Source organism: Lates calcarifer, linkage group LG4, assembly GCF_001640805.2.
Source record: "Lates calcarifer isolate ASB-BC8 linkage group LG4, TLL_Latcal_v3, whole genome shotgun sequence".
Taxonomy (NCBI): domain Eukaryota; kingdom Metazoa; phylum Chordata; class Actinopteri; family Centropomidae; genus Lates; species Lates calcarifer.
The window spans coordinates 16,798,674-16,825,456 of NC_066836.1; the positions used below are offsets into that span (position 1 = coordinate 16,798,674).

Sequence of the window (26,783 nt, forward strand, 5' to 3'; positions counted from 1 at the left end):
CTGACAAGAGAAAAACCAAGTCTATTTATATCTGAGTCAGTCCTTAACAATAAATAATAGGTGACAATTGTTGTTTCATCACTATTTTGCTTTAAGTGTCAGAATTATCATATCCACGTCAGTATTTTTGCAGTTGTCACAATATGTGATAATGAGTGTTATTCCTCTATGATCTTCCCATTGTGCTCAGCACCAGCTGGGCAGAAACAAGGTCAGAAAGACCCAAGTGGCCACCAACAGAGAATGAAAACAGACTCACAGGCTAAGCAGACATTTTCCCAAAATAGTTAGTCTACTCTCCAAGAGCGGAAATCAGGCTTTGGTTCTTTCTATATTTAGCTCTTTTGTGTTCTCTGGTGTCTGACAGCGTTGGTGAGAGGCCTGAGGTCTCTCCTCTTCCGAGTGAGATATAAATAAACGACTAATGAGAGGAAACGGCCCCAGATACACCATGGGTAGGTCTCTCTGGCCTGGCTCCATCTGAACAATCAGGTTTCTATATTGTATAAATTTCAGGATTAACTGAAGGTGGCATCAAGACAGTGGTCATCACAAGTTCAGATCTTCTGACTGTGCAGCACAACACATCTTTATTGAGATATTAGTACAGTATCATACTGTAGGAATGCTTCACTTTATTAATTTCAGTTAAGTCTTCATACAAAGGTTGGTATATTAATAAAGACATTTATCAAAATGCAAATTTTGACAGTTAAATTAATCTATCAATAGTACAATAAGGCTGTTATGAGGCTGCTGAATGGACAGAAATTATAACATGGCAGTGGTAATCTTAATTTGTCCTTAAGAGGCAAACAGGAATTATTTATTGCAAGTAAGAAGAAGTGACTGTTTGAAACAATCATAAAAAATACAGTTGGATAATAACACTAGATCTTGCTGATTTGAAGACCTGAAAGTACCCTTTGGAGAAGGCAACAATAGCAAAACTGCTGAGAAGCGGAGCACCAGGTAAGTGAAAACACAATTTAACATGTTTTGCTAGTGACATGTAGACAAAAACAGATGGCACAACATTGTTACAAATCACGTTCATCCCACAGATAAAAACGTTTGATAGAAATATCTTTTTTTTAAAGACAGTACTCCCATTCATCATGATACAAGTCAAACATAAGTAAGGCTTTCGAGTGTAAGAAAGTTTTAATTTATACTATCTATTTCTTTTTTGTGAAACTTACCATAGCAGATATTTTCCCCCACAGACTCACAACATGCTGGACATGTTAGATTGAAGACCTCCAGAGACACAACTGTTTAGTTTAAAATGAAAAAAAAGAAAAAAGAAAAAGAGTCGTGGGAGAGTGGTTTTATCATCAATGCACACCATTTACACCTGTGCCTACAATACTTGCGCCAAAAACACTTAAAAGACGACGACGACGTGCACATTCGCTCGACAAAGACACTTGTTGTGATGAGCAAGTAGGCGTGGCTCACGGTGCTGCGTGACACCTGCTGGCATTGCTCCGTGATGCCAGCATCCTAAAAATATCGTACCACAGAGAGTTATCAGTAGGAATGGCTAAAAATATTTGAACATTTTCAAACGCAGTATCATTGGTTTGGCTTGGTCCCAAAGTCTTCATTAAACATTGTCAGCTGACACTTAAGAGTAAAACAAAAAATATAAAATTTATGCTGCATTAAGGTGATAAAGCATTTTCATTTTAGCTTCATTCACTCTGTATCTTACATGCACCAAAAGCATCACAGCACTGGGGTCACTTTATCCCAATGGCTTGAATCTGAATCTTTACATGGAATTTATCTCAACACAATGCTTCATTAAATCATCATTAAGTCAACACTGTATCATGGTGATCATACTGTAAATAACAGAAAGGAAAACAGCGGATTAAATGGGATGTGGATTGTCGTGGACCAATTGGAGCTGCTGCGGCTGTCATGGGTACTAGAATACGTTTGACCTTCTTCAGTTTTATAATTTAACACCAGATGTTACTGTCCCGATCAAAGATACATCACGGTAACATTTGAGTAGAAGCTCAATGTAAACCTTGATCCCTGAAATCAGTGATCTAAACTGGACAAAAACTGTAAAATACTGGTGGGAATGGCGAGTGAAAACTGATATCATGTAAAGGACAGGAGGGAAACTTTGGCTGTATGAATCCACTTAAGGCAAAACAGAGAGGCAATAACAGTCACGGCCCAGTGGAGATGAGACTGTGTGCAGAGGAAGGACCAAATCCATCACTGTCAGTGCTGTTCAAATATGTCGATAATCACGTACCTGATGCCATCACAACTCATGCAGCCAAAGTCTCGTTAGTGGTCAGAGCTCAAGGTCACTAAGGCCGATAGTTTCAGTGAATAATACAGGCTAACGGGGCAGCCACAGAACACCTCATTACGAATTACTGCTTATCAGAAAATCATGGTTGAATTGTTAACAGAGCAGGTGGTAATGATACAATCACAGTCCACCCTCACTCTCCTCCCAACAAAAAGAATACAGCAACATTAATAAGCAAAAAAAAAAAAAAAAAAAAAAAAACACATAATGGCTAAGTGGCATCCACTACAATATAGTGCAGGGTTTTTTGTCCTTGAAGGGATTGTCTGAAGCGGGAATGCCCATAAGGAGGGGGTCGTTTCTGGCGTGTTCGCTGCAGTAGTTCATAAGGTCTGCAGAGGCCTTGGATACCTACGGAAACAATGAAGGGAAAACAGTCACAACAAACAAGTGGTAACTTCTAAGAATTAGATGCTCAAATCCAGTGGTTTTCAAGAAGAAAACATGTTGACTGATTGTCAGGCAAGTTCTGGAGTCGAAAGTGCATCTTTTTTCTGTGATTTATTACCTGATTTATTTATTTATTCACAATAGAAGTCAGACATAATGTCATCCTCAGAAGGTTTACTCCACACTGAATCTAAAAATGTGTGTCTGTTTGTTCTGGTCTGTCCAAGTTTGTACTCCAAAAAACATTTTTGAACTATCATGTATGCTCAGAGCAGGAACAGCCAATCAGATGCAATAATTCTTCCTACATCTGTTTCATTCTTTTAAAGAAATCCTTGGACTCATTGATGTGTTACAACAGTCTTATATATTTATAATACTAAATAAGGATGAAATAATAAGAAACTGGCTGAAATGGAAACAAGAAAATTGAAATTCTGCTGCTGGTAGAGGAGGTACAGTAGACAGAACATACAGTATAATGAGGTGGATTTAGTTACATAATGACAAGTGCAGACAATGAAGATGACCTGAAAGTGGCCGCACTGCACGTTTTATTTTTGCACTGTACCTTTATCCTCTCAATGCTCGCCTCTATTCTCAGCTGCTGCACCGTCCGCCGGGCATGAGCGATGTTATTGGAACTGTGAGCCTTTGAAGACATCCTGGGCAATGCAACACTGTAAATGAAGGACAACAGGGAAAAATTGTGAATCAACACTGGAGAGAATGAGGGATTGGTACATAGAAGGTTCTGCATGAAGATGTAGCAGATAATACATGAAGGTCAGGCTACAGCAAGCAAACAATAAAAACAACAGCACACTTGTTAGATGAGGAATGCACTTCAGCGTGGTTTCTGAGCAGGAAAAGCTCACTTTTGTTTCAGATTACAGGAAGAACTTGGTTGTGAGGATGACAGCAATTTGGCAGATCACAGAGCAGCTACGTACAAAAAATTTCTTGTGTATCAGATTAAATCAGATGAGTGACTGAGCAGAAAAACACACTTGCCACTAACACAGTCTGCACGGGGAAGAGCATTAAATTAATAGTAAGCCGGTTAATGATTCAGCTACAGGTACTTGAGGTGGATGTTTTGTAAACCGTGCAAATGTTGGTTTAATGCAGGTCAACGACTCCCTTTCCATACTTCCCTTTCTTCTGCAGGGTTGTTACCAAAAGTGACATCATCAACACAAAGCTAAGGCACGCCCATGCACACACAAAATCACTTCTTTTGGATTTTAAAATGCAAACATGTGTGAAAAGCTCCCTTTTGCAAGCCTTGAGCAGTGCGGTATCCCAGCTCCCACACATGGCAATATAATGCCACATTGTTCAAACTGTGTGTACACAATCTGATAGCTGCAAAACTATGACAATGACTGAAAATCTGACATTGCAGGATATCTACATTCAAACAAAAAAGCTACAGCAATGTAAAGATTTCAGTGTATGTGACTGAGGGACTCATGTCTGGAAGTTATTGCATCCAACGCTGCAGCAAGTTGGACGTCGGAGCTGCGACTCCACTTCCTGCTAATCATTTACAGACTGGATGGGAACAAGCCCTGACACAACCATGTGGAAGCTCTGGCTTCAGTGTCTCTCCCATGTGCTGTTGCTTCCCTTTTACTGCAATTTGTCAGATTCTAATACAAACACATATTTCCTGTAACGTTTCTGCAATATACACACACTCATGCCTTCTTGAGACACACCTCACTTTTCACCAAAACTTTCTCAGCAGGGAACAGGAAGCTTCAAGTGCAGTTTCTCAGAAGTTTATTGTGAAATTCACAAGAAAAACTGCTGCAAACTCTGGGGTTTGTGTCATAAATGAAAATGAAGGTTTTCTGTAAACCTTTATTTTCATTTCTGCATCTGCATATTGTTAATGTTTCTTAGGGATTTTTTGTGTTCCAAATACTTAATTACAGTTATAAGCACAAAGTGTTGTGTAATCAGGCCTCAGTCAGAGTAAATAAAACAGATAATACGGGAAGGTGCATCAAATGTTTAAGTTGAGAGTAACACGCATGAACTTAGAACAGCCATAAACAGCCAGTTTTTCATGTAGGACTGTATGTTTACACTATTTGTCTGCACCATTTACTCCATTTACTCTACAGGATGTTGTCCCTCAAGACAGCTTCTGATGCTGTAGCTGGATCGTGCAGCTCATTCATTTGTTTCAGGAACAAAGAGTAAGGGAGGACGAAAGAAAAAAAAAAAAAAAAAACAGAACTGAGAAGGGTAGGAAAATTTTCTGACCTCTGCTTGGGAGTGCCTGATTACAGAGCTGTATTTCCATCAAAGATAAGTAATCACTCCAAAGGAAACACCAAGATGAGAGATGACTCAAAGGGCTGAAATGTTATTGATAATGTGAAAACTGACACATGAAAGGGCTTTGCATTACAACGCAAATGAACAATTATTCTATGGAAACATTCTCATCTTAGTCATAAAGGCGAGGCACCAGAGGTGAAGAGAGTAAAATCCTTTCATCCATGCATGATGAGTGACTGTATTCATTTCTATAGTCAGGAGGTCTGTAGATGAACTTATGCAGGTTCAGCTCCACATGTTTGCTTTGTTTAAGTGAAGTGGCTCAGTACTATGATGAATACACTTTCATTACACTGCAAGTGTAGTTTAAAATATTTCTAAAAGACATTTTTTCCAACTATAAAAATGTCCATTGTGGAAGTAGAAAGAGTCTATAGGAGCTATGTTTCAGGGGCACCCTGGTAGAGAACATACCACAAACCTCCAGCCCAGGGGGCTCTTTGCTGCATGACTATTAGTAACAAGGTCAAGCATTTGTAATAATAATAAACAATGACTGGATAAAAGGTTGACTGACATCAGTACAGCAAATACTTTTGTGGCAGTCCCTCAATTAGAGCAAAAGTTAGTCGTCAACCTCTTTGTACTAGCTTCAAACATATTTCTCAGCAGGTAATTTACTGCTGCTGGGTACAAACGTAGGCCTCCTGGCACTACCAAGCAAACCAGATTACATAGTTAATAAATTGTGCAATACGCAAACACAGCACAGAAGCTGCTGATCAAGTACAACAATGAATAAAGAGATAACATGAGAAATGCAAACAGGCTTCACACGGCAGGGACTAGGTAATCCTTGAGCAAGGCACCGAATACAGTGGATGCTCTTCTGTGTCCGTGTAGGAGAGGCTTGAGCAGCTGCTACAACCTGCAAGGCGAGGGTCACGTGGCGGAGGTAGCCAAGTTTGCACTACTAGCTACTGAGCTAATCTGCTATTATGTTTATCCATCCATCCATTCACTACACTGGGTATCCTCTGAGGGTCACACAGGGGCTGGAGCCATTAGCTGAGAAGTGGGTTGCCAGTCTATCACAGAGACAAACAACCATTCACTCTCAGAATCACACCTAAGGGCAATTTAAGGTTACCAAATTAAGCTGATCTAAACGTCTTTGGACTGTGGGAGGGACCCACTCAGGCACAAGGAGAACATACAACCCCCACATCAGGAGTGGATTCAAGTCATTGTGACAATGCGCTGCTTTGTTAAAGCTGAACAGGGGCAGGTTGAGTAGCAAGCTTTACTATGTTTTCCCCTTATCTGTAGAGAATTTTAATAGCTTTTAAAGGACAGTAATGCACTAATTATCTTTTTACAGTACAGGTCAACGAGCTAGCAAGGCTAATGAAAAGTAGCCTCTTGACACCTTTGGCTGTCTATCTGACATGTGATTGAGCACAACACGCAAGAGGAAAAAGACACCTCCACAGCTGCAATTTAAGATGAAGTAAAGACAGAATTAATAGTTTACTGCTCTGTGGCGCCAAAGTATCAGTTTAACCAGCATGTGAAGTGGGAGAGAGGGGCAGGTCTTAAATCCCGGCACTCAGAAGTGATTTTTGCAGGCAAACCATCCTAACTGAGTCACCTCAGTCAAACTGTGAAGCCCCTGTGATGTGATGCCAGCTACTACCAGCACCACCGGTCTGACTGAAACACCTGTGTGTGTGTGCCCGAGTGTGTGGCATTAAACACCACCATGTACATATATGAGGCCTTGCAAAAAAAAAAAAAAAAAAAAAAGTTACCTCCAAGGATCAGAAAAAAGACCACCCCCTTTACAGGCCACCCTATCACAATACACACACATACAGCAGCCAGGACCACCTACTGCACAGAGCAGCGAGGCCCCACTGCTCTGCTGTACCTTACATACACAAACCCACCCGCACACATGCCATTCATTAGCACAGTGTTCAAAGTGTCAAGAACAGGGAACCATTATGAGTTAGTGCCATTAACACCAACACTCAGAGATGAAAAACTGTGCATGTGTGTGTGTGTGTGTTTCACTGATGCTACGCTGCAGCTCAGATCCAAAGAAAACTCTTAAATTCGCTGCTGACGAATACAAACGACATCCATTAAAGGCTAAAAGAAGAGTCAGTCCTGTCAACGATACAGTATGTGTGGTCCCTTCACTGAGTATCTGAGGTTTTTCAGACTGCAGCAGCCTTTGTGTAATAAAGTAGGCTCACCGGAAATAAACTGCTTTAGGGCTTAAATATTCAGTCGGCTGCATTTTGGACTAGACTGACATGAGGTGATGAGAGGTGGGCAAGGATCTTGCCTTTTCCACATTCAAAGCCTGCTATTTAGCTCACCCCAAAATGACAGGTTAGTCATTGTCTCCATAACCTTTTTGTGGTTAGAAGGACAATAAAACACAGTAAATATAGCTCAGTTTTAGGGGAAAAATGATAATAGGCATGTAGAATATTTTTCTGTGTCTGTAATGGCTGGCCTCATTAACTTCAATAACAATGGAACCTATGCAGACTAAGGCTGGACTATGCAGGGATGCAGTTTTGATACAGGAAAGAAAAAAAACATTAGGTGTTCACCCATGCACAACACCTTACATGGAGGCCAGGGAAGCAGCCTGTAACAAACCCCACTGATAGTTTAAACACTGATAATAAGATAGTGACTGAGTTTTCATTTTGCTGGAACTATTCCTTGTGCAAAGATGGATGTATGGAGAAAATATTATTTTTATTTAATCATGAAATTAAATCCTTTGATGCTGTCTTTTTTCATTTTTCCTCAAATAGCCTTTCACTTACATTCTGTATTGACCTCTCAGTGAAGCAGTTTTCTCTGTGAGTGGCGGAGTCCGCCATTCCCATACTGGTTACACCCGAGTAATTTACACGACACGATGCAGCGTGTAAACCAGCATTACTCTTTGTAATTTTATCTCACTGACATCAGGCTTACTGTTTACTGTTCACTCTCCTATGGTTGCATCGAAACTGCTAATGTCAACAAAACATTGCAATGCTGCTGCTGCTTCACATTAAAAGCATTAAACTGGAGAAACACAGATGCAGGAAGAGCAATGCATTAGTCACTGAGATTAGCACCAAAAGTGGTCAGTTATAGAAATGCATGTTCAAAACAAACTGTCTGTTTTTTCATAGAGTCATTTTTAATTTTTGCAAGCAAGTAGTGGAACAAAAAGAAGCAGCCACAGTAACTTGATAAATGAAGAACTGCAGGTAACAGGCTGCATATTTCCAACTTAGCGAGGTAACAAACTTTACTATGTCTTAATGATGTGTGCAACTACCTGCACCATAGGCAGCATGAAATCAGATCGTGGTTGCAATTATTATTTACTGACCTCTTCATTAAAACTGCAAGAATTTGTGTGGTTGCACCATAAACAGATAAAACAGTTGCTCCTCTGTTGTTTTTCTGAGCAGCTACTCAAGGAGTATTTGCTGTCACATTAAAAATCAGGTTTTTAACAGACTCAAAGCTTGTCATTCGGCAGATAAATTGATTGTGCACAACAGCTTTAATTTCTTATCTGCTTCCAAAAACAAATGTTGTTGTTTTAATGCCTGTAACCCATCTGATAATCATGTTAAAAAGGCCCTGAAGTATCTGCTGCTTGGTGTCTGTGTGACTTTATACACCAGCTGACAAGAGCAGAACAGTGGATTGTGGAAAGGCAATATTTGGTGTCTAGACAGATGTCTGTTGCTTTGAACAAAAGAGAGTTCAAAGACCTGGGCCCCAGCCACAAGCCAGTATATTAGGTAGTTAGTCTCCCTTGTGTACCCACATGCGCGCACACACACACACATGCACACACACAACTCTGTCATCTCTCTCATGTACACCCCTCCCCCTCACACACACTCTCTGCGAGCAGGAGTTTCCCAGTCTGCAGGCGAAGCCAAAAGTAGCCGTTTTGCACTCTCTGCTGCCAGTCAGCACTTTCCCAGCTGAGTGAAAAACCGTCTCCTGCTGCACCTACGTTCCACCTAACATGACCCCACTTCAGTCCGTTGCTCTTCAGATCAAATCTGTGTCACCATGCAGTCCCATCCCGCTTTCATATAAACATTGCCTTGTTCTCAGTTGGTTCCCGTGCTTATCAAACTCAATAATACTCTGTCATCAGTCCTGCTGCTGAGTAAAGTGGGATTGTGTTTATGAGCCAGAGGGAGAGACTCTGTTCTGTTGAGATTCTAGGTCTGTGAAAGAGAAAGGGTGAGGCAGGCTGTGAGAACCACCAGAGTAACATCACCACTTTCCCACCAAGAGAAAGAAAGGAGTTGCTGTTTAGGTCTGGTTTCTTTGGCAGCTGCTATCATGCAGTTAATTCTGCAAATATCACAATGATTTTGTTTAGCCAGACAAACAGAAACCATAGAGACTGTAAGACCCTGAAGACAATATCACAAGTCATCTGTAGCACAAACTCCGGGAAATATCACTGGTCTGCCCCCTAAAATGCCTTTTTAACATTTAGAAAAGCCTTGATGGACTTAGTTGTGATAAGTAAACAACTGAGAAAGAAACTGTTTACAGGCATGAGGAGTAAAAGCAGTGTATACAAGAGCATCAGGTTTATCAGCTGCATGCAAGTATAGCCCTCAGTAAAGAACATGCAGCATAAAGAGGAAACATGATCTAGTTTTCTGCCTGTGCTCTAAGTGGAACTAGCTGCAGCACCACCCCAGGTATGGCCACTGAGATAAGTGAAGCTGACAGCACCCCACCCAAGCCATTGGCTGTACCCTCTGTAAGCTACAAAGGGAATACTAGGAAATTCAGTCCTTTCTATGCTGGTCTGCAAGACTGCTTGGTTGTGATTGGCTGAGGGGCGTCCATTATTCCTGTGTAAGCAGATGTTTCCAGGAAAAGTGAGAGGACTGTACAAAGGTTAATGGAAAATTACTCAAGTTAAACATTGTGGTGCTATAAATAACAATGTCATTCCTGTATCACTGTGAAGAAGTCTCAGTTTAACTTAAACCCCCATACAGTAGGTTCTCAGAATCTGGCAAACTGCACAATCCTGAAGGTTTGTGGCTTGACAGGATATAAAAACAATCCAGCCTACTGTACCACAGTCACACAGTGTCTAGACAGAAGACTAGACTGGACTCATTTCTGCAGGATTTCTAAATCCTAAATTCATGTGCAATTACTTGTGGCTCATTCCTGTCCAAATAAGCTATGAATGATTCCTTGTTTCAAGCTCAGACTAGATGGCTGACAAGTTTTGCTGCAGGAATTACAAGCCAGCCCAGTTGATTATGAATTCAAAAGCACTTAGCTCTGAAAAGAAAAGCTGCGTGTCAAGTCAGATAAGGTAAGACATCCGTGAGATACTGAGCCAAGTAAGCTAATCAGTGTCCTTAAACATGATGATACTCAGAACAGGATTGTGTGAACATGACCGACTGCACATTCAGTGGCTGGTACAAGACTGAAGAGGAGCAGCATGTGTGTCAGGGACTCCGACTGCCTGACATAATGACAGATAACAGTGATAACACAGGGGACAAGTAACACTCTGGTATGCAAGGATTAAGCACAGGCGAGAATTCACATGGTGAAATAAGACAGTCTTCTCCTGGGCAACCTCCACTCTGCACACAACACAACACACACACACTCTCCTATTTGACTAATGTTGCCTAATTTAGACTTGCAGAGTAATGGTGCAGCAGATATTCACTGCAATTCTTTAAAACTAAACTGTTATTCTTTTACCCTTTACCCAAGATAAAAATAAGTTACATTTATGGATGAACACACATGGAGGGTCACTTGCTTTAGCAGAGGAATTATGGGCATTTTCACACCATTAAAAAAAAAACGGCCAAAAATTTGTCCTTGACTTATTTTACCTCTTTTACACACCAGTGAGTCAGGTAGTAAAAATGGCTTCTGGACTGCTGAGTAGGCCATTTCACACAGGCAAGGTCAGCCATGCTGTTAGTCTACTGTTGAGACTGCAAATGATCAGTTGTGTAATCCTAAATGTGGGTGCTGTGTGGTTTAAATGTAAGGGGGAATGTAGTGTAAGTGTTGTGTAGGCAAGTGAAGGTCTAATGGACACCTGCAGCAGGTGTAGGAGGGGGTGTCTGCTTGGGAACACCAGGATATAACACTGAACACCTAAAGGTTGAGAAAAAAAAAAAAATCTATCATGAGACCTATTCCACTTTCTTTCCCACTCCCCTTTCTTCCAACATTTTTTAAAAATCAAAATAGGTATTAAAGCAGGTTTAACAGCACATAAGTAATCTTAGACTATGTACACTGGGACCTAATATCTTTCATATCAACAGTGCACAGTTCTGTGCAAGTAGGGATGACATAGATAAAATGACTTAAGGGAGAATACCAACAACAGAAGTAGCTAACTCGTATGTCATGCAAGATACGTCATGAGAGTGAAGAAAAGGTGCAGTGACATGCACAAAGAAAGAAGGACTGAAAGTGAGAGCAAAGGGTGAACAATGATTTTCCTTCCATTGATGCAACGGGCAACTGAACTCCTTGCATTCCTTCCAGAGGAGAGGCTGGTGATAATGAGCTAATTATGTAAAAGACTTGGTTGATGCTCAACAAGTATTCAGACACAAGCGGCTTTCCTGGCTTTACACACAGGATGCCAAACGTCTGGGAGCGACGCATAAACACAGATGCAGAGGTCAGCCAGCGCCTCAGTGATATCATTAGCAGCTAGAGTATGCACTAAAAATAGCTAACAGTTCAGTGTTGATGCTGGCAGCAGTGGAGCTGGTTTCAGCTAAAAACTACTCCCAAAAGTAGCTAGTATTAATGCCAGCTGGGTATCATCCAGATTAGCAAGGTCTCTGTAGTTTCCACTGAGGTGCCTATGAGCCACTGGTTCCCCAGTAATGGGTCATTATCAAGCCCAGAGCAGCCCAAAACAAACAGAGGCCTATGGCAGATAATGCCCTTCAGACGTCACTGCAGACGCACAGAGGATGACATGCAGGAGACACGGGCGACCTAGGCAGAGAGGCTGCCAGGCAGCGTCTCTCTGCTCTGCCCTCGGAAAACAAACAGCATTGTTGTCCTAAAGCTGCACAAAAGAAAGCTTAGTGCGAGCCGAGTGGAGTTTGCTGGAAATGGACGCAGGGAAGGAATGAATGGTGGGGCAGAGAGCTGTAGAGAAAGACGCGTGCTTGCGACTGAGACTGAGAGAGAGATAAGAGTTTGTGTGTGTGTGTGTGAGTGAGTGAGAGAGAGAGAGAGAGAGAGAGTTTAGCTGGAGAAAACAAGCTGTGCAGCTGTGTGTATGTTGCATTTGGTCACATGCCAAAAATCTGCTGCCGGCGACAGGAACGCAATAAAACTTAAAGCTATTGTGAGCACTTTGCCTTTTTGCCCCAGTCCCTCTTTCCTCTCAAAGCTACTATTCATGACGAAGGCTGGGAGATACTACACAATGGATCTCCATCTCTGGCCCGACACTGCCCTGCCTATATGGAACAATAAACAAATGCATGCAGTCTTTCCAACCTCCACCCCTGAGCTGGTCTGTTTATTACCACTACATCGAAGGTGGAAGAGAGAAAGGCCTGAAGAGTTTCAAACCAGGCTGTCAGACAGCCCCTCCTCCCTGCTGCAGCTAAAGGAGAAAGGGTTAAACGACAGCGCACATGGATGGAATAATTGATAATGGCTTGGACGTCACACAACTCATTAGAAAACACCATGAAGGTCATAAAGATGAGTTTGTTTTTCAAGTAAAGAGGAAATGGGATTAGTCAGAGGGTGACATAGATGGGGTTGGGGTGTGTGTGTGTGTGTGTGAGTGTGTGTATGTGTGTGTGTGTGTCAGAAGGTGCAAAGTCTATTTTTAGAGGATATTTACATGTGCCTTTTAGAATATTAAGGTATATATGCAATATTTCCTATGTCTACAAGGTATGGCTATTAAATAACGAGACTAATGCTGTGATACAATGTTATACAACATAAACATTTTTCAATGTGTTTTTCCTTCAACATACTCCTCTTCTACATCAACACACGGCTGCATTCGGGTCTTCTACTAATCAAAGCAGGGCAGTAGGTCTTCTTTGGACAGTTGTCTCAGAACCTCTGTCATACTTTTCTTCTAACGTGTTCCTTTGAGCACAGATTTGATCTTAGGAGAGAGGAAAAAGTCACATGGTGCCAGATCAGGTGAATAAGGAGGGTGGTCAAGCACTGTGATTTGTTTTTGGGCCAGAAACTGCTTTACCGAGAGTGCAGTGTGAGCTGGTGTGCAAACGTTTTGGGACAACTTTGGCATATACTTTTGTCATGTTTAAACTTTCACACAAAATTTGCTGAACTGTCTCTTTATCAATGGAGACCAGATCTGCTACCATTCTTATACTGAGTTGTCATTTTGAACTGTTTGTTCAATTTGTTGAATGTTTTCAGAAGTTTTTGATGTGCGTGGGCGCCCAGAACGTTCATCATCTTGGACATCCTCTCTGCCATTCAAACACATGCACATGTGACATGCTGGGTTCCCCACACACCTCAGTTAATGTGCAAAAGGATTTGATGCTGTTTTGTTCAATTTCACTAAAAGAATTCAAGGTAATGCGTTGCTCAACTTTTAAGCTAATCATTTTCTGAAGCCTTAGCAAAAACACATGCACTTCAATTAGTAACTAGCAATGAACTGAAGACGTCACTTATTGGAAACTTACAGCAGTTGTGTGTGAATACCCAACTTTTAATATATAGCACTCAGTGTGACTGTGAACCATATAGCCATACTTTGCATATGTGAAAGTTGTCAAACAAATTAAGTTTCACAATCTTTGTCTAATAAATATGCTTAATATGTTTAACATTACTTAATGGAACAGATTATATATTTTAATAGTCAAGGGCCACCACTGCAATGCTGTAGAGAAGGCAAAAGATAATATTAAGAACAATAAATTCAGGTCTGAAGTTAATGGTAGCAACTAACCCTGTCAAACAGGACAAAGGGATTAGTGATGGAAAAATGTATGAGTTCCTCTGCTAGGAGGGGTAGAGGGAGGGAGAGAGGGAGAGGGGGTGAATGGAGGCAGAGAAAGACAAACAGAGCTTTCTATACCATCAAAAAAGTTATATTAAAAAGTTACATAAATTCACTTTCCATTTCAAATAGTTGTGAAATTCCAAATTGAATTCTCTAAAATACCTGTCTGAGGCATCCACAGGAAATGTCCCAAACAGAGCTTGCAGAGGTGAATTAGGAAGATCCCAGTGTTAACACATTGTTGTATAAAGCTGAAATCATTACACACTTAAATCGATCAGCTCACCACTAGAAAATTCAACTCAAATTTTGATGACCAATTTATCATTTAAATAATGTGTCATGGTACCAGCGTCTTACATGTGAATATTTTGTTGATCTAAAGACTCTGGGAAATGTGATTTAAATGTGAAATATGAAAATAAAAAATCCAAACAAAAGTCTGTATCCTTATAAAACCATGTGTGTAAAATATATGTGTAAATATGTATACGTGCATGCCTGTGTGTTTAAGTAGGCTTGTGTATATTCTATTTTTAACTTTTATTTTATTTTATATATTACGATGTTATTACAGTTTGTCACATGTTTGGTTTACAGCAGTGGCTATTGCCCGTACATGCAAATAACTCAAACTGAAATTTGGATGAGAGAGAAGTAGCGAGCACCTGCATCAATATTTCAGAGCACTGCTATCTCCTGTTGCACCAGACATTCGTCAATATTTTGCCACCGCCTCATTAAATCAGTGGATATTTGAGAAGCTGTGCTTAGTCTCGTGTGTTGCTTTCACAAACTGCTGACCTTTGTCCTCGCTGGTCAGAGTTCAACAGGCCAACGGGAATAGGCTGAATATCATTCTCTCTACACTAAACACGTTAAGTTTGGGGGTAACTGGGGCTCATTTAATAGTGTAAGAGTCACAAACTACACCTAAGACACAGCCATCGGTCTATTTAGCAGAACTGATCGGCTACACTGCTCAACCTCTCAAATGTGAGTATTTGTTACTTTAGTCAAATCTTAAACAAGCCACACAATGAAAATGGAGCAACTCCGAGGCACCTGAGCTGTGCCTCGGCCTACAGGAAGCAGGGGATTTACTTTATGAGTAATGACCGGTAAGACACGTGGTCTCATGGCGTCTTTATCTATAGCACTGACTGTGAATAGCTCAGGACCCAATGAGCCACATTATCTGGAAGTAAGAAGGGACACTTCTGAACAAACAAGGACAGGAATGACAGGCATGTGGATAGTGGACAGACTACTGCATGTGACTACTCAAAAGACAAACTGCATGAGAAGGAATACACACACACACGCACACACACTCAAAAAAACAGGAACAGGTAGGTGGAAAGTTTATAAAGAAACAAGGGAATAGTGCTGATGCCAAATTCCTTGAGTTCTAGTGGCAAAAAAAAGCAACTGTCACTCTGACAAATGCAGATTCATGATGAATTGTATGGACACAGCTGCAAACAGAAAAGTTTTACTCTAAGTTTCTACTGATGGACTGCCACTTCTAAACTAATTAGCACTATCAGGCCATGAACACATTCTCACAGTAAACTCTGCAAGCATTTACCATTCCACTGTTTCAGGGCCAGGTGACTGATTTTATGATCGCTTTACGACAGAGTTGAAGGCCTCGGTCAGTGCTGAGCAGGAAGAGGGACGAGGTCAGGACAAAAGGCCAACATAGGAGAGACCGACACTCAAAACAATACTGAAAGCAGTTGTTCAGAGACAAAAGTGGCTGGAAATAAATCTGAGTTTCTGTTTGTCTTGTTTAAAATAAGAAGTATAAGTTTTAACAAATCAGAACAGGACAGCAAGTTAAACTGACTGTCCTGTTATCATTAAAACTTTTAAGCACTCATTTTTCTTTTCCTTTGTGGAAAGCCCCACCTGTCTGAGAGCAGCAAAGGTTGGAAGATTGCTAATCTGTTCATTTACATTTACATGTAATGCTCGCTTCTTTCCACCAACATTAGACATCTTAAGTATTAAGCCCACGCCGAGATGACTCTAATGACATCACTAAGGTAATTTTAAAAACTCTGGAAAGCTCCCTCTCAGAGTCACAGATGATATGATAAAACCGCGCTGCAGACTGAGCAGTGCTGCTTGTGATGATTAAACTGATATTTATGTGTAAAATTAGGGGCGCGTCCCTTTAAAATTCAGAAAACCTGCACAGGAACAAGAACGGATTTCATCACTGCATAAACTCCCAACAAAAAACCCTGATAAGAAGCTGAAACAACCTCATGTCACTCAGGATGTTGCACTTGAAATATTCAGGGTGACAACAGGGCAAAGACATGCCAGTCAGTCAAAAGTACTTTTAGTTTTGTTTTTGAAACATCTGAAGAGTTCCAGACAGAGACAGAGGCTGCAGAGAAGAAAAGTACAGAGTGAATTCCCCACTGCTCTCTAGTTTTCCTGTTTATTTCTGAGAGATTACAGATGCTCTAATTACATTAGAGCAAATCATTGAAATAGAGTCTGTGTGGCTACAGGACATTTAAGACAGCAAGGCATGAAAGTCCTGTCAGACAGACGCATTGACTTACACACAGCCAGATTGACTTACACCCCCCCCCTTTACACACAAACACAAAGGGGTCTGAGTTACTATTAATCAGAGGCCACATGAATGGCTGCTCCTCCCCTCCAATCACTGTGGCTCCGTTCATCTAACAGTTTCAAAGACATGTTGGGTGCAGGAAGAGGCTCACACTGTGGGTCACTGCGAGGCCACTTCCTCTGCAGCCCACCCCGACATCCCTTCAAAAATGATGCCTGCCTCCTCCTCATCCTCCCTCTGTCTCTCCTTTACTTCCTCTCTCTCCATGCTTTATCCATGTATCAGCACAACTGGGTCACAAGGTCCACCTCTCTCATTCATGCAAGGAGTTTTGTATATTTTAAAAAGGGACTGTGGAAAAGAGAAATCCAGTGTATGTACATGGTCTCTGCACAAAACAGTTAATGCACAGAAAGCTACTTGGTCAAACTGTGGCTTTCTGAACTGTGCCAAAAGCTCACGTAAAGGTGGAAATCCTTAAACAAAACTCTACTGTTGCAAAGCAAGACATGCTCAACCTATAGGAATTTGGGTACGAAGAGATATAATCTTTTTTTTCCCCAAAATGGAGCCAGTATGAAATGTCTGAGATTATGCGACTGATTGCTGAGAAAAAAAACTGCACACAATAAAATAACTGTCTAGAATTCCAATAAGCCAGTGGAGAAGGAACATTGCCTATTTGACACAGTTCAGAGAGGTAATTGCACAAGGAGCCACTGTACAAGAACCATTCCTGGACAAAATGTGAGTCCTTGTTCCAGCAAGCACCAGAAAAGAGCGACTAAATCATAGTCAAACAAAGCCTTGGATGTCTTTGAAAGTGAATAAAATTGACATAAGTGTGAATGAGACATCTGATTTCAGCAAATGAGGAGACACTGCGATGGTGGACGAGGAGACAGGCAGCGATTGTGCATCTCTCGGGACACCTGTTCCTGCTGGTTTTGAACAGAGAAACATAGTGAGATGTCCAACAAAAACTTAGGGGCCCGTGGACTTTAATGCAACAAAAAGAGGGGGAGGGAGGAGTGTAGGTCCTCCTCTAAAACACAGCGCAGACACGTGTTGATGCGTAGCCTTATGCTACAGGTGTCGAATCCCAACTGGGCCTCAATGAGGACACACACATACAGTGTCCTTTGTTTGAGATGCCAGCAAAGTTCCCTAAAGACTTATAAAAGGCTCTAAAGAAATTAAAGAATCCATCAAAGTGACACTGTTTCTCTCAACTGCTCACAAACACACACACACACACACACACACACACACACACACACACACACACACACACACAAGCATTATGAATGATTCATTTATCTCAAGCCTTTAAGTTGAAATGCATGCTTCTGCTGCATCTTAAACTTTCCCCCAGTTACTAAACACCACACACTGTCAGCATGCACATGTTCAAGACTGATGTTAACACATTACGCCTCAAAGGAAATCATAGCCATTCCTGTTCTTTCTTACCTGACTGGCAGGAAGCTGCGTTATGCTGGCTGGACTCTCTCTCTCCCCCTCTGACAGGATATGCCCATATTTGGGCTACAGTCTTATGAAATGCCATGCATGTCAGAGGAAACAGCATACAGTAAGTGAGGAGAGTTTGTGTCCTTATAGAAGGTGTGTCTTCCTGTGAGTGGGAGTACTTCAAACCACTTTTCCCAGTCTAACCAGACAGGGGGGACTGGCTTTACATAACACTTCTACAACGTCGACCACACAGGTCAGGGAGGGGTACAAGCCTTGAAACACTAAGCAATCACACATGCAGTGAAAAACAAAGTGTAAAACATTTCTAAGAAATCAGGTTTCATTCATTCTGAAATGCAAGCATAGAGAAAAGTTAACATGCAGGAGGCATTGTATTGTGAGTTAATGACGTGAGATTATTTCCAAATTTAACAAGTCTATTAGTCTATAAGTCTTCAGTTTATTAATATTTTAATATTGTGTCAACCAGACATCATCTGCTGTTTGTATAATTATAGTTAACTTGACAATCATAGTTTTAGCTAGAATCATTTTACAGTCCCATTTTTATCTAACTTCAGCAGCTTTAATGCTAATTAATAATCTTACATTTGTTCTTCTTGGCTTTGCTTGTATTCAAACAGGTTCATACTGCTTTCTTTCTGTCCTGGGGTCTTGCATGACTTTATCTTTACTTCTAATCTCTACAAAGCACTTAAATATAAAAATTAAGCATATTATTGTTAGCACCACTTAAAATATTGTAACTATAGGACGGTTACCAACAAACAGCAGCTCATCTGTTTGTTAATGACACTCTGCTTGTTTTGGTTACTATAGACTCCCTCTAGTAAATAATCCAGACAGTAACATGATCTACAGGGGTTCACACACACACACACACACACACTATCTGAGCTGTCTGCTAGGACAAATAACCCAAAACTGACTCACGTCACAGGTGCAACACACTGTATTCAACACACTTCCTCTCTGTCTCTGCAGGAAAAGGCTGCTTTCACACACACTCACACACACTCTGTCTCTCTCATGAGAATAAACAGAAATGGCTGTGTGTAATGGACAACTTTAATAAAAGCTTACGGGGTGTTTAGACCACCTGGCGGTGCAAAAGTGACAGATGGTGTGTGAGAGACAGGGGGTGAGATAAAGAGTTGAATTGTCATTATGAAGGCAAATAGGTCACACAGGAAAGTTGGGTTTCAAGTTGGCACCATGTGGGACAAATATAAATATTGAATTAGACTTAAAACCTTAGCTGACGTAAAAGAGCTGCATCAAAGCACAAAGAAACACCTTGTCACATTTTTTCTCTGTTACAGCAGGGCCACTGGATATTGTTCCAGCAGCCAGCAGCCAGAGGGAGGCAGAAAGCAGTCAGAGTGCACCACCAAGTGGCAGAAAGAAGGAACTGTAGGTTATTTGTACTTCTATTGTACATCCAAAGTAACCTGAACCCAAAGTGCTTTGTTTTCAGAGTTGATCTCTACGACTAGTCCAGACCTTACAGTGCTGTAACAGTACATATTTTTGCATTGGTCTATACTTAAACATGTTAAAACACTCCACCGTCCTCTCCCATTCACAAAATATGTAAATACCACGAAAACTTATCACACAGAGAACCAGCGTTTCCTCTTATTCATCCTCGAATTATGCAAAGCATTTAAAAGACACACACACAGTTCTCCAAGCAGAACCCACAAAATGTGCTTTAAGGGCCGATGTCCTGTGAGAGAGACACTGTTTGTTTGTTCCTACAGATAGCTGCAGGGTGTTAAGACACTGCCAAACATCATCCACTCCTGTGACATTACCACTGGGGAGGAAGCAGAGCATCAAGACCACAGAGCAAGAAATGTATCCTCTCTTAAGGACGTTTTTCATACTAGTGTTTTTGTTTCCTGAGAAGTTGGCAGCAATCCTCTGTTATGACTCCGTAGTAATGCAAGTCGGTGGAGGGAAATATCTCTGTGCCCCCTCCTATCCTCCCTGTCAGAGTCAAGTTAAAGACAGAGAAATATCCCTGCATGCAGCAGCTTGAAGTTAAAAATACACGTTCACTGTCACCTCTGATCTCTAAATAACCTTTTCTCTCTGTCACTTACACGTCATTGTCCTGTCTGTCCAGAGCTCTGACGCACAGAGACGTGTGAGGCTCGACTGAAACATGCTTCCTGTTGAAGTTTTAATACAACAGTTGATTTCCAGATGAAGGTCCAATATGCAGTATTTATACAACATAAATTTGAAGTACATTCACATACGTAATTGAGTTTGTTGTAAGATTGAATACAGGATTACAATTGACCATTACTTTCATTAAATGTATCTTTTTACAATTAATAATTATGAAAACTGTTCATTTCCTGTGAAATGATTCAATCTTCGGGGGGGGGGTTATAAATTTTGTTTATGTTTGTAACTGTGGTTTCAAACCGATGTTTGAAAAATATGCACTGACCTTTTTTGCTGCGTAAGCATCACCTGTAAACATTATTATACATAAACATTATAAATATACACTGTAATTTACATAAAATATCATCATTAAGTTAATTACAGTTAAATTAATTGCTTAAAACTTGGTGTCTAAGATGTGTAATTGAGAATCATAATCATTCACAGTCGCAGGTCAATAACTGATTTACTAATTATTCATTCCTACATGTTTCCTTATCTCTGATTAGTTTAACTATTTTGTTTTGATCTCTGAATGTTCAGTGCTTCATGCGGTGAAACAAAATGACAATTAATTTACCAACACCTCTGCCACAAACACTCACTGCTCCTTCCTGTTAACTTTACACTGTGAGATTCTCCATTAATACTGACGAGCACACGGCCTCTCAGCGCGTTAACTAACCTTGACAAGTTGAGAGACGGCTGCAAATCTAACCTCAGATCAGCGTCTATGAGGAACTTCAACCTTGGACATGGTTTACACTCTAAACACACCTATCTTATCTGCTTCCTTCTCTCTGTCCAATGAGAGCTGAGGATGAACAGTCGTGTACTTACAGCAAACTGAGGCCTCCAGACTAACCTGAATAAAAAACTCTCTGAGGTCTGAAATGTCACTGTGTGTTTCCCCATTAGGTTTGCTATTAATATGAGGGCTCCTGTTACACCAACTAATTCTTTTCTTGACACACATTCAAAAAAATTTTTTGCTTTGAATACACTTGTACATTGACTTTAAGTGCCTCAACCTAAAACCACCAACACCTGCTTAAAACACAAAAAGACAGACTCAAGATGGCGTTGTTGAGTTGACTTATTAACTCATTCCCACCAATCTGTTGTTTTGTACATGTTAAGGTGCATTCAGTCGGAAAACGTATGCTCAGAATACACACACCGGTTTTCAGAAATATTCCTCCAAAAGTTTTACTTTAGAGAGGTGTTTTAGATTTCTTTAATGGCCCATGACATGCTATCACAGGCCCCCAGCACTTCATAGGCACGAGCAGGTCACAGCATACCATAGGCTGTCATGAGTTATTGCTTAAATAACTCTTTTTTTCTCCCCAAAAAAAGCCAGTGTTTTGTTTATGACTGTTTCTAAAGCTGAAAATATGAGGAAATTAGTCAAGTGAGACAAAAACAAGTTGAACAGTAACCATTTAGGTCATTTATTAAGAAAAGTGCCAAATATATGCTAATTAATGATCTTTAACTGATGACAAAGTAACTGTTGGTTGCAGCACAAGTTCCCTTGTAATGACTGAGCTTCTAATCATTTCACATTTAAACCTTTTAACCAACAACATCTATTAGCAAAACATCATGTAGACCATTGTTACATATTACACTGATGTGAGAATAAAATGAGGAGAACTGAACGTCATAGGATTTTTTTGGGTGGAGACGTCGGTTCCACCTTTCTGTGTGTCAACCGTCTCCTCCGCTCAGTCTGACAAACACGACTGCAGAGGCTCTGCACTCTGAACACACTTTAGTCACATCTAACCCTGCCTGTGACTGGTCTGTCATAGAAGTTAAAGGTAAGACAGTCGGCGTGAAGGCAGCAGAGAGAAACCGAGAGCCGAGATGATGAATAAGAATCAGAAAATCTTCACACATTTAAAGGAATGACGGGAAATCAGATCTGCTGCACTACCTTTCTTACCTATCTGAGATGGGTGTCATGACAACACTTCCTGCTTGGCTTGGTAAAATGTGTATCAGATATTGATGTCGACCTGATTAGCGCATGAACACCAGCAACGTCTCACTTCCTGACACCAGCAGTGAAAAATCTACCGTCTATCTTCATTCATGTGTGTATTTCATCCCCTGTAGCTTCTTATTAATATGCAAATGAGAGCATACACAAAAAAAATAAATAATACCTTGCAAAAAGTTTCTGTTTTAGCGTAGATATGTGACTGAGTCGATCTATTTTGAGCCAATAAAAAAGGGATCCAGTAACGCTTGGTATTTCATGAAAGCAAGTAATTCTGCTGCCAAACCAACAGATGGGTGTGACTGTGTATCCGCAGTGTCACCACCACTCCTCTCAGTACATCTGCTCCTGGGCAGGGTGGAATTCAGGCAAACCAGCCACTGTAGGCTAGGCCTTGTGACTACCAACACACACACACCACAAAAACTAAATGGGGCAAGCCCTTAAGGGCTACAGTACGTCTTTACATACCAATGATGTGCTGAAAAATCATAGTTTGTGAAAAGAAAAGAAAAATGGAGATTGTGGAGTTCTTGTTAGAGTATATGTAGTTATATGTAATATTAAAAAAGAAAAGGCTTTTTTTATTGTCAACATATACAGTCAGAGCTTTTTTAGATACATAACTTGAGCTGGTGTTAAATTCTTTTTTTGATAGATTATTGATTAATCGTTGTGTAGGTGTGGGCGATCATGTGAAACTTCTAAATCTTCTGGGGGAAAAAATCAATTGTAAAACTGTTTAGGGATAAAATAATAAGTCAAGAGTGACTGTTTTTGGTCAATCTACCAGATTTAATACCTGATAAATCAACTTACCTGATTTTATGGATTACCATAAAGAACTTTCAATCAATGTTTGCCTGCAATGGTCTAATACAATCAGAGATATTATAAAAGACAGTGAAAAGTGTTTGGAAAAATTATCCCTACAGTTAAGAAATGTATGTTACTCACAGTCCATCATGTCATGTACTGAAAGATGACATCAAATGTCTCATCAGATTTGTAATCTTGTTTACTCTGACAGTATAGTTCCTGACAGCAATAAAAGTTTTGCCCATTTTTGGTTCTTTTATTTAGATTTAGGAAAGTTCTCATAGGTCTGCTTGTTTTTTAACATTTGAGAACTCTGACATCTTACTGTAAACTTTAGTAAAATGATTAAACAGGGCTGAAAACCAAAGTTGAAAAACATGTTTGAGGCAGCGACTAATGGTTATTTTCATCTGTCAATCATTTCCTCACTTGATCTAATAATTGGTTTCCACATAAAATGTCAGATTCGCAGAGTCCAAAGTGACTGAACAACAGCACAAAATCCAAAGACATCCAGTTCTCTGTGATATGAAACTGTGTGAGGTTTAATTTTGTTTTAATTAACTAACTAACTGAGCTAATCATTTTAGCCTTAAAAATGCTTTCTTTAAGTGAGGATTTAAAAACCAATGCAACCCTACACATGACAGAAATGTTTGGATCAGGATGTCGTTGCATTATTATTATAAGACTCAGAAACACACAGAGAAAGATAAGGTGATAGAGTGAGAGCATAGTCTTAGAAAAGCTGGAAACATGTACTTTAGAACACGTACTTTTAGAAACATATACTTAAGTTCTGTGTGTGTGTGTGTGTGTGTGTGTGTGTGTGTGTGTGTGTGCGTGTAACATGTTGAGAAAATATGTGAATCACTCAGCCCAGTAAGGAAGTAGTAAGATCACTCAAAAGACACTGTGGCAAGCACGCACAGGCACGTACACACGCCAACTCCTACTTCAACAAACTGTGCACACTGAAAGACCTGCGGGGAATCCACAGACAGCACTATGAGGAAACAGATCCTGGCCGACGAGAGGCTCAGGCAGCGGCCACCGTCACGTCTTCCTCCTGCACCAAACTGGCTGTTTGTCCAAAAAAAAAAAAAAAAAAAAAGGTCACAGACAGAGCTGCTGATCAAGTTGGCCTGCATTCTGTGTCTGAGGAGATGCCTCCAGAGCAGCCTGTTAGCCGATAAGATACTATACAGCATTGGTTACAGCTGCATGTGCCACTTCCCACATGATCCCAACAGTTCATCCATTGTCTCATAAGTTAAACTCATATGGCAGAGACAGAGGAGGGAGATCAAAATCAATCCTCCCCTCAATCTGGAGCTGTACAAGGACCTGCCCTTTTTTATCTAATCCTTGACTTAAGGAAGACATTGTTCCCATCTCGACCAGCTAACCCCCTCCTCCTGTTACTAATCAATTTACATGCATTACACGTCACGTTAAATCCTGCCAGGAGCCCGGGCTAACCCACTCTCACAACTCCAAAGGCAGCCGATGCCACGGACGCTGGCAGAGAGAGTTTAAAAACTGTCAAAGGTCACATTTTTACCTCAACACTGAACTCACATCTCAATAAGCTTAATCTGAGGAACTGTGATCTGTCCATCTGAATGAGGGAAGGGAAATGAAAAGTTCTTGTGGATGTACAGATATTGGCAGTACAGGCAGCTAGTGTTTGTTCCAAGGAACTGCAGCAGACAGCCTTATGACCAGACCTGGCTGCATCAGACAAGGCAGCTGTTTATGGTCGTCATCATCTTCATTTCTAGGAAAACAACAACATAATGCTGCAAATCCCTGCTATTACCAGTGATACCTACATGTATGTGGGTCATGAGACACACATGTACGTGTCAAATGTTGATGAGCACCTACGGGTGCTTTGGTAAGACAGACTCTGACACAGATTTTTGTTTGCGTGTGTTCCTGTCTTCGCGTTTGTCGTTTCATCTCTTCTGAATTCTGAGGCACTTCTTTTCGCCTGCCTGGCGTCTTGTCATAAAGCTGCTCAGTCCTTCATGATAAAACTTGGCGCTGCACGTCACACCAAACCAAACCAAAACCAAACCCCTGTCACCAGCGTGAAGGCAGGAAGTGTGTGATCCTCAGCTCCCACAGTGTGTGCGGTGCGACCCACTCATGTTGATGGGCGTTGAGAGAGGAGGCTTTGATGGCGGTGAATGGGGTACTAATGAGTTGGCCTTATCAATGGCCGGTCTGTATTCTGTCCTCCCTAATGGCCAGGGGACATCAACAGAGCTGTTGATGCTCCATGTAAACATTTCAGCCACTTCCCTGTGTGGGGCCTCCACTTCAACCATCACACTGGGCTCATAATCTAATTGGTTCACGTAGGACTACACAGGCAATGTTGCCTGCGATTATCTATTGCATAATCAACTAATGGGAAGGAAGTGGCTGGTTTTACATATCTATTAAAAGTGCTATTTTGTTCTGGAATAATCTATTTGCTTTCCAAAATAAGTCATTATGTGGCAAACACAGTAGGTGGGGCCTGTGGGGAATAATCAGGGCAGAAGGCCCAGACAGCACTGTGCTGAGTAAAGCCTCAGCTCAAGATATCACCTGTTGAATACCACATTCATGAAGCAAATCCCATGTCTGTGTGTGCGCTCAGTGGAGTCACAGGTATGTAAAATGAAACACTGCTGTGTCTAAATTAGCTGTGGTGCCACAGAAGAGTTGCATAAACGGATGAAGACTGTGAAAGCTGGCAGCAATGACAGTAAATATGTTTCACAGTGAGAGTAGACTGAGACCAACTGTTGCTTCAGGTAAAAGCGCTGGTAATGTGACAGTTTATCGACACATGGCAGTCTTACCTGGCCGGGGTAATGTACAGTCAGGTCTAGTCGTGTCTCCTTTCACTGAAGCCAAACTCTGTCCGTCAACAGACTGGGAGGAGACCTTTCCCTCTGCTCTGTCGCTCACGGCGCAATGTCACAACTACACCAATGTGTTTACACCATAGACTGTGGAAAACTAGCTCTACATGGACCCGCACTGTCGCTGCCGATCCACGCCGCTTTCACTTTTCCGTTGACGGTCGGTGACAATATTTTAATTGTCGTTTACTTTTTTCTTCCTCTCACAGTGCGACCAGTCTCCCCCCTCTCCTTTCCTTTTCCTCCTTTACTTGGACGTTTCGCGACGAGAACAGCCGAATTTAGTCGGGAGGAGAGAGGCGGACCAACCGAAACACTATGTAGAGGCGGAGGTTCACCAGCGTCAAGCTAACGCACCACTGACTACCATTTCCGGAGATTTTCACAATAAAACGCTGGTTTCGTTGCACGGTCAACTGTGTATAAAACTCTGATTTGAGAAAGTAAAAACAAGCAAAGGATCAAAACTAAACTAAAACTACACACACGCACAACATTGAGAGTGAGTTACAGAGTGTCTTCTCCCTGCTAGTGTTATGAAGCCACATGAACCTGCTACATCCAGGCTCTCTCTCTGCTAACTTGACCAACATGAGAAAAGTGAAAGTGGTTGTGTTGTTCCACGATCAGCCTTGCAGAGG

At 41.1% G+C, this 26,783-nt stretch overlaps 1 protein-coding gene across 1 annotated transcript; it reads right to left on the minus strand.

Annotated features, from left to right (window-relative positions):
- Positions 1-556: 556 nt before the first annotated feature.
- Positions 557-26,475, minus strand: gng12a (guanine nucleotide binding protein (G protein), gamma 12a). Its single transcript, XM_018677132.2, has 3 exons — positions 26,080-26,475; positions 3,303-3,411; positions 557-2,692 (listed from the first exon to the last, which is right to left on the minus strand). Exons 2-3 carry the CDS (start codon positions 3,393-3,395, stop codon positions 2,567-2,569), a joined length of 219 nt encoding a protein of 72 aa, XP_018532648.1. The 5' UTR covers positions 3,396-3,411; positions 26,080-26,475; the 3' UTR covers positions 557-2,566.
- Between the last annotated feature and the right edge of the window lie 308 nt (positions 26,476-26,783).

Excerpts from the sequence above, each read along its gene's own strand:
- gng12a (XM_018677132.2), bottom strand. The coding sequence starts at position 3,395 with ATGTCTTCAAAGGCTCACAGTTCCAATAACATCGCTCATGCCCGGCGG. Across the intron at positions 2,693-3,302 it reads CGAGCATTGAGAGGATAAAG|GTATCCAAGGCCTCTGCAGA; the intron begins GTACAGTGCAAA and ends TTGTTTCCGTAG.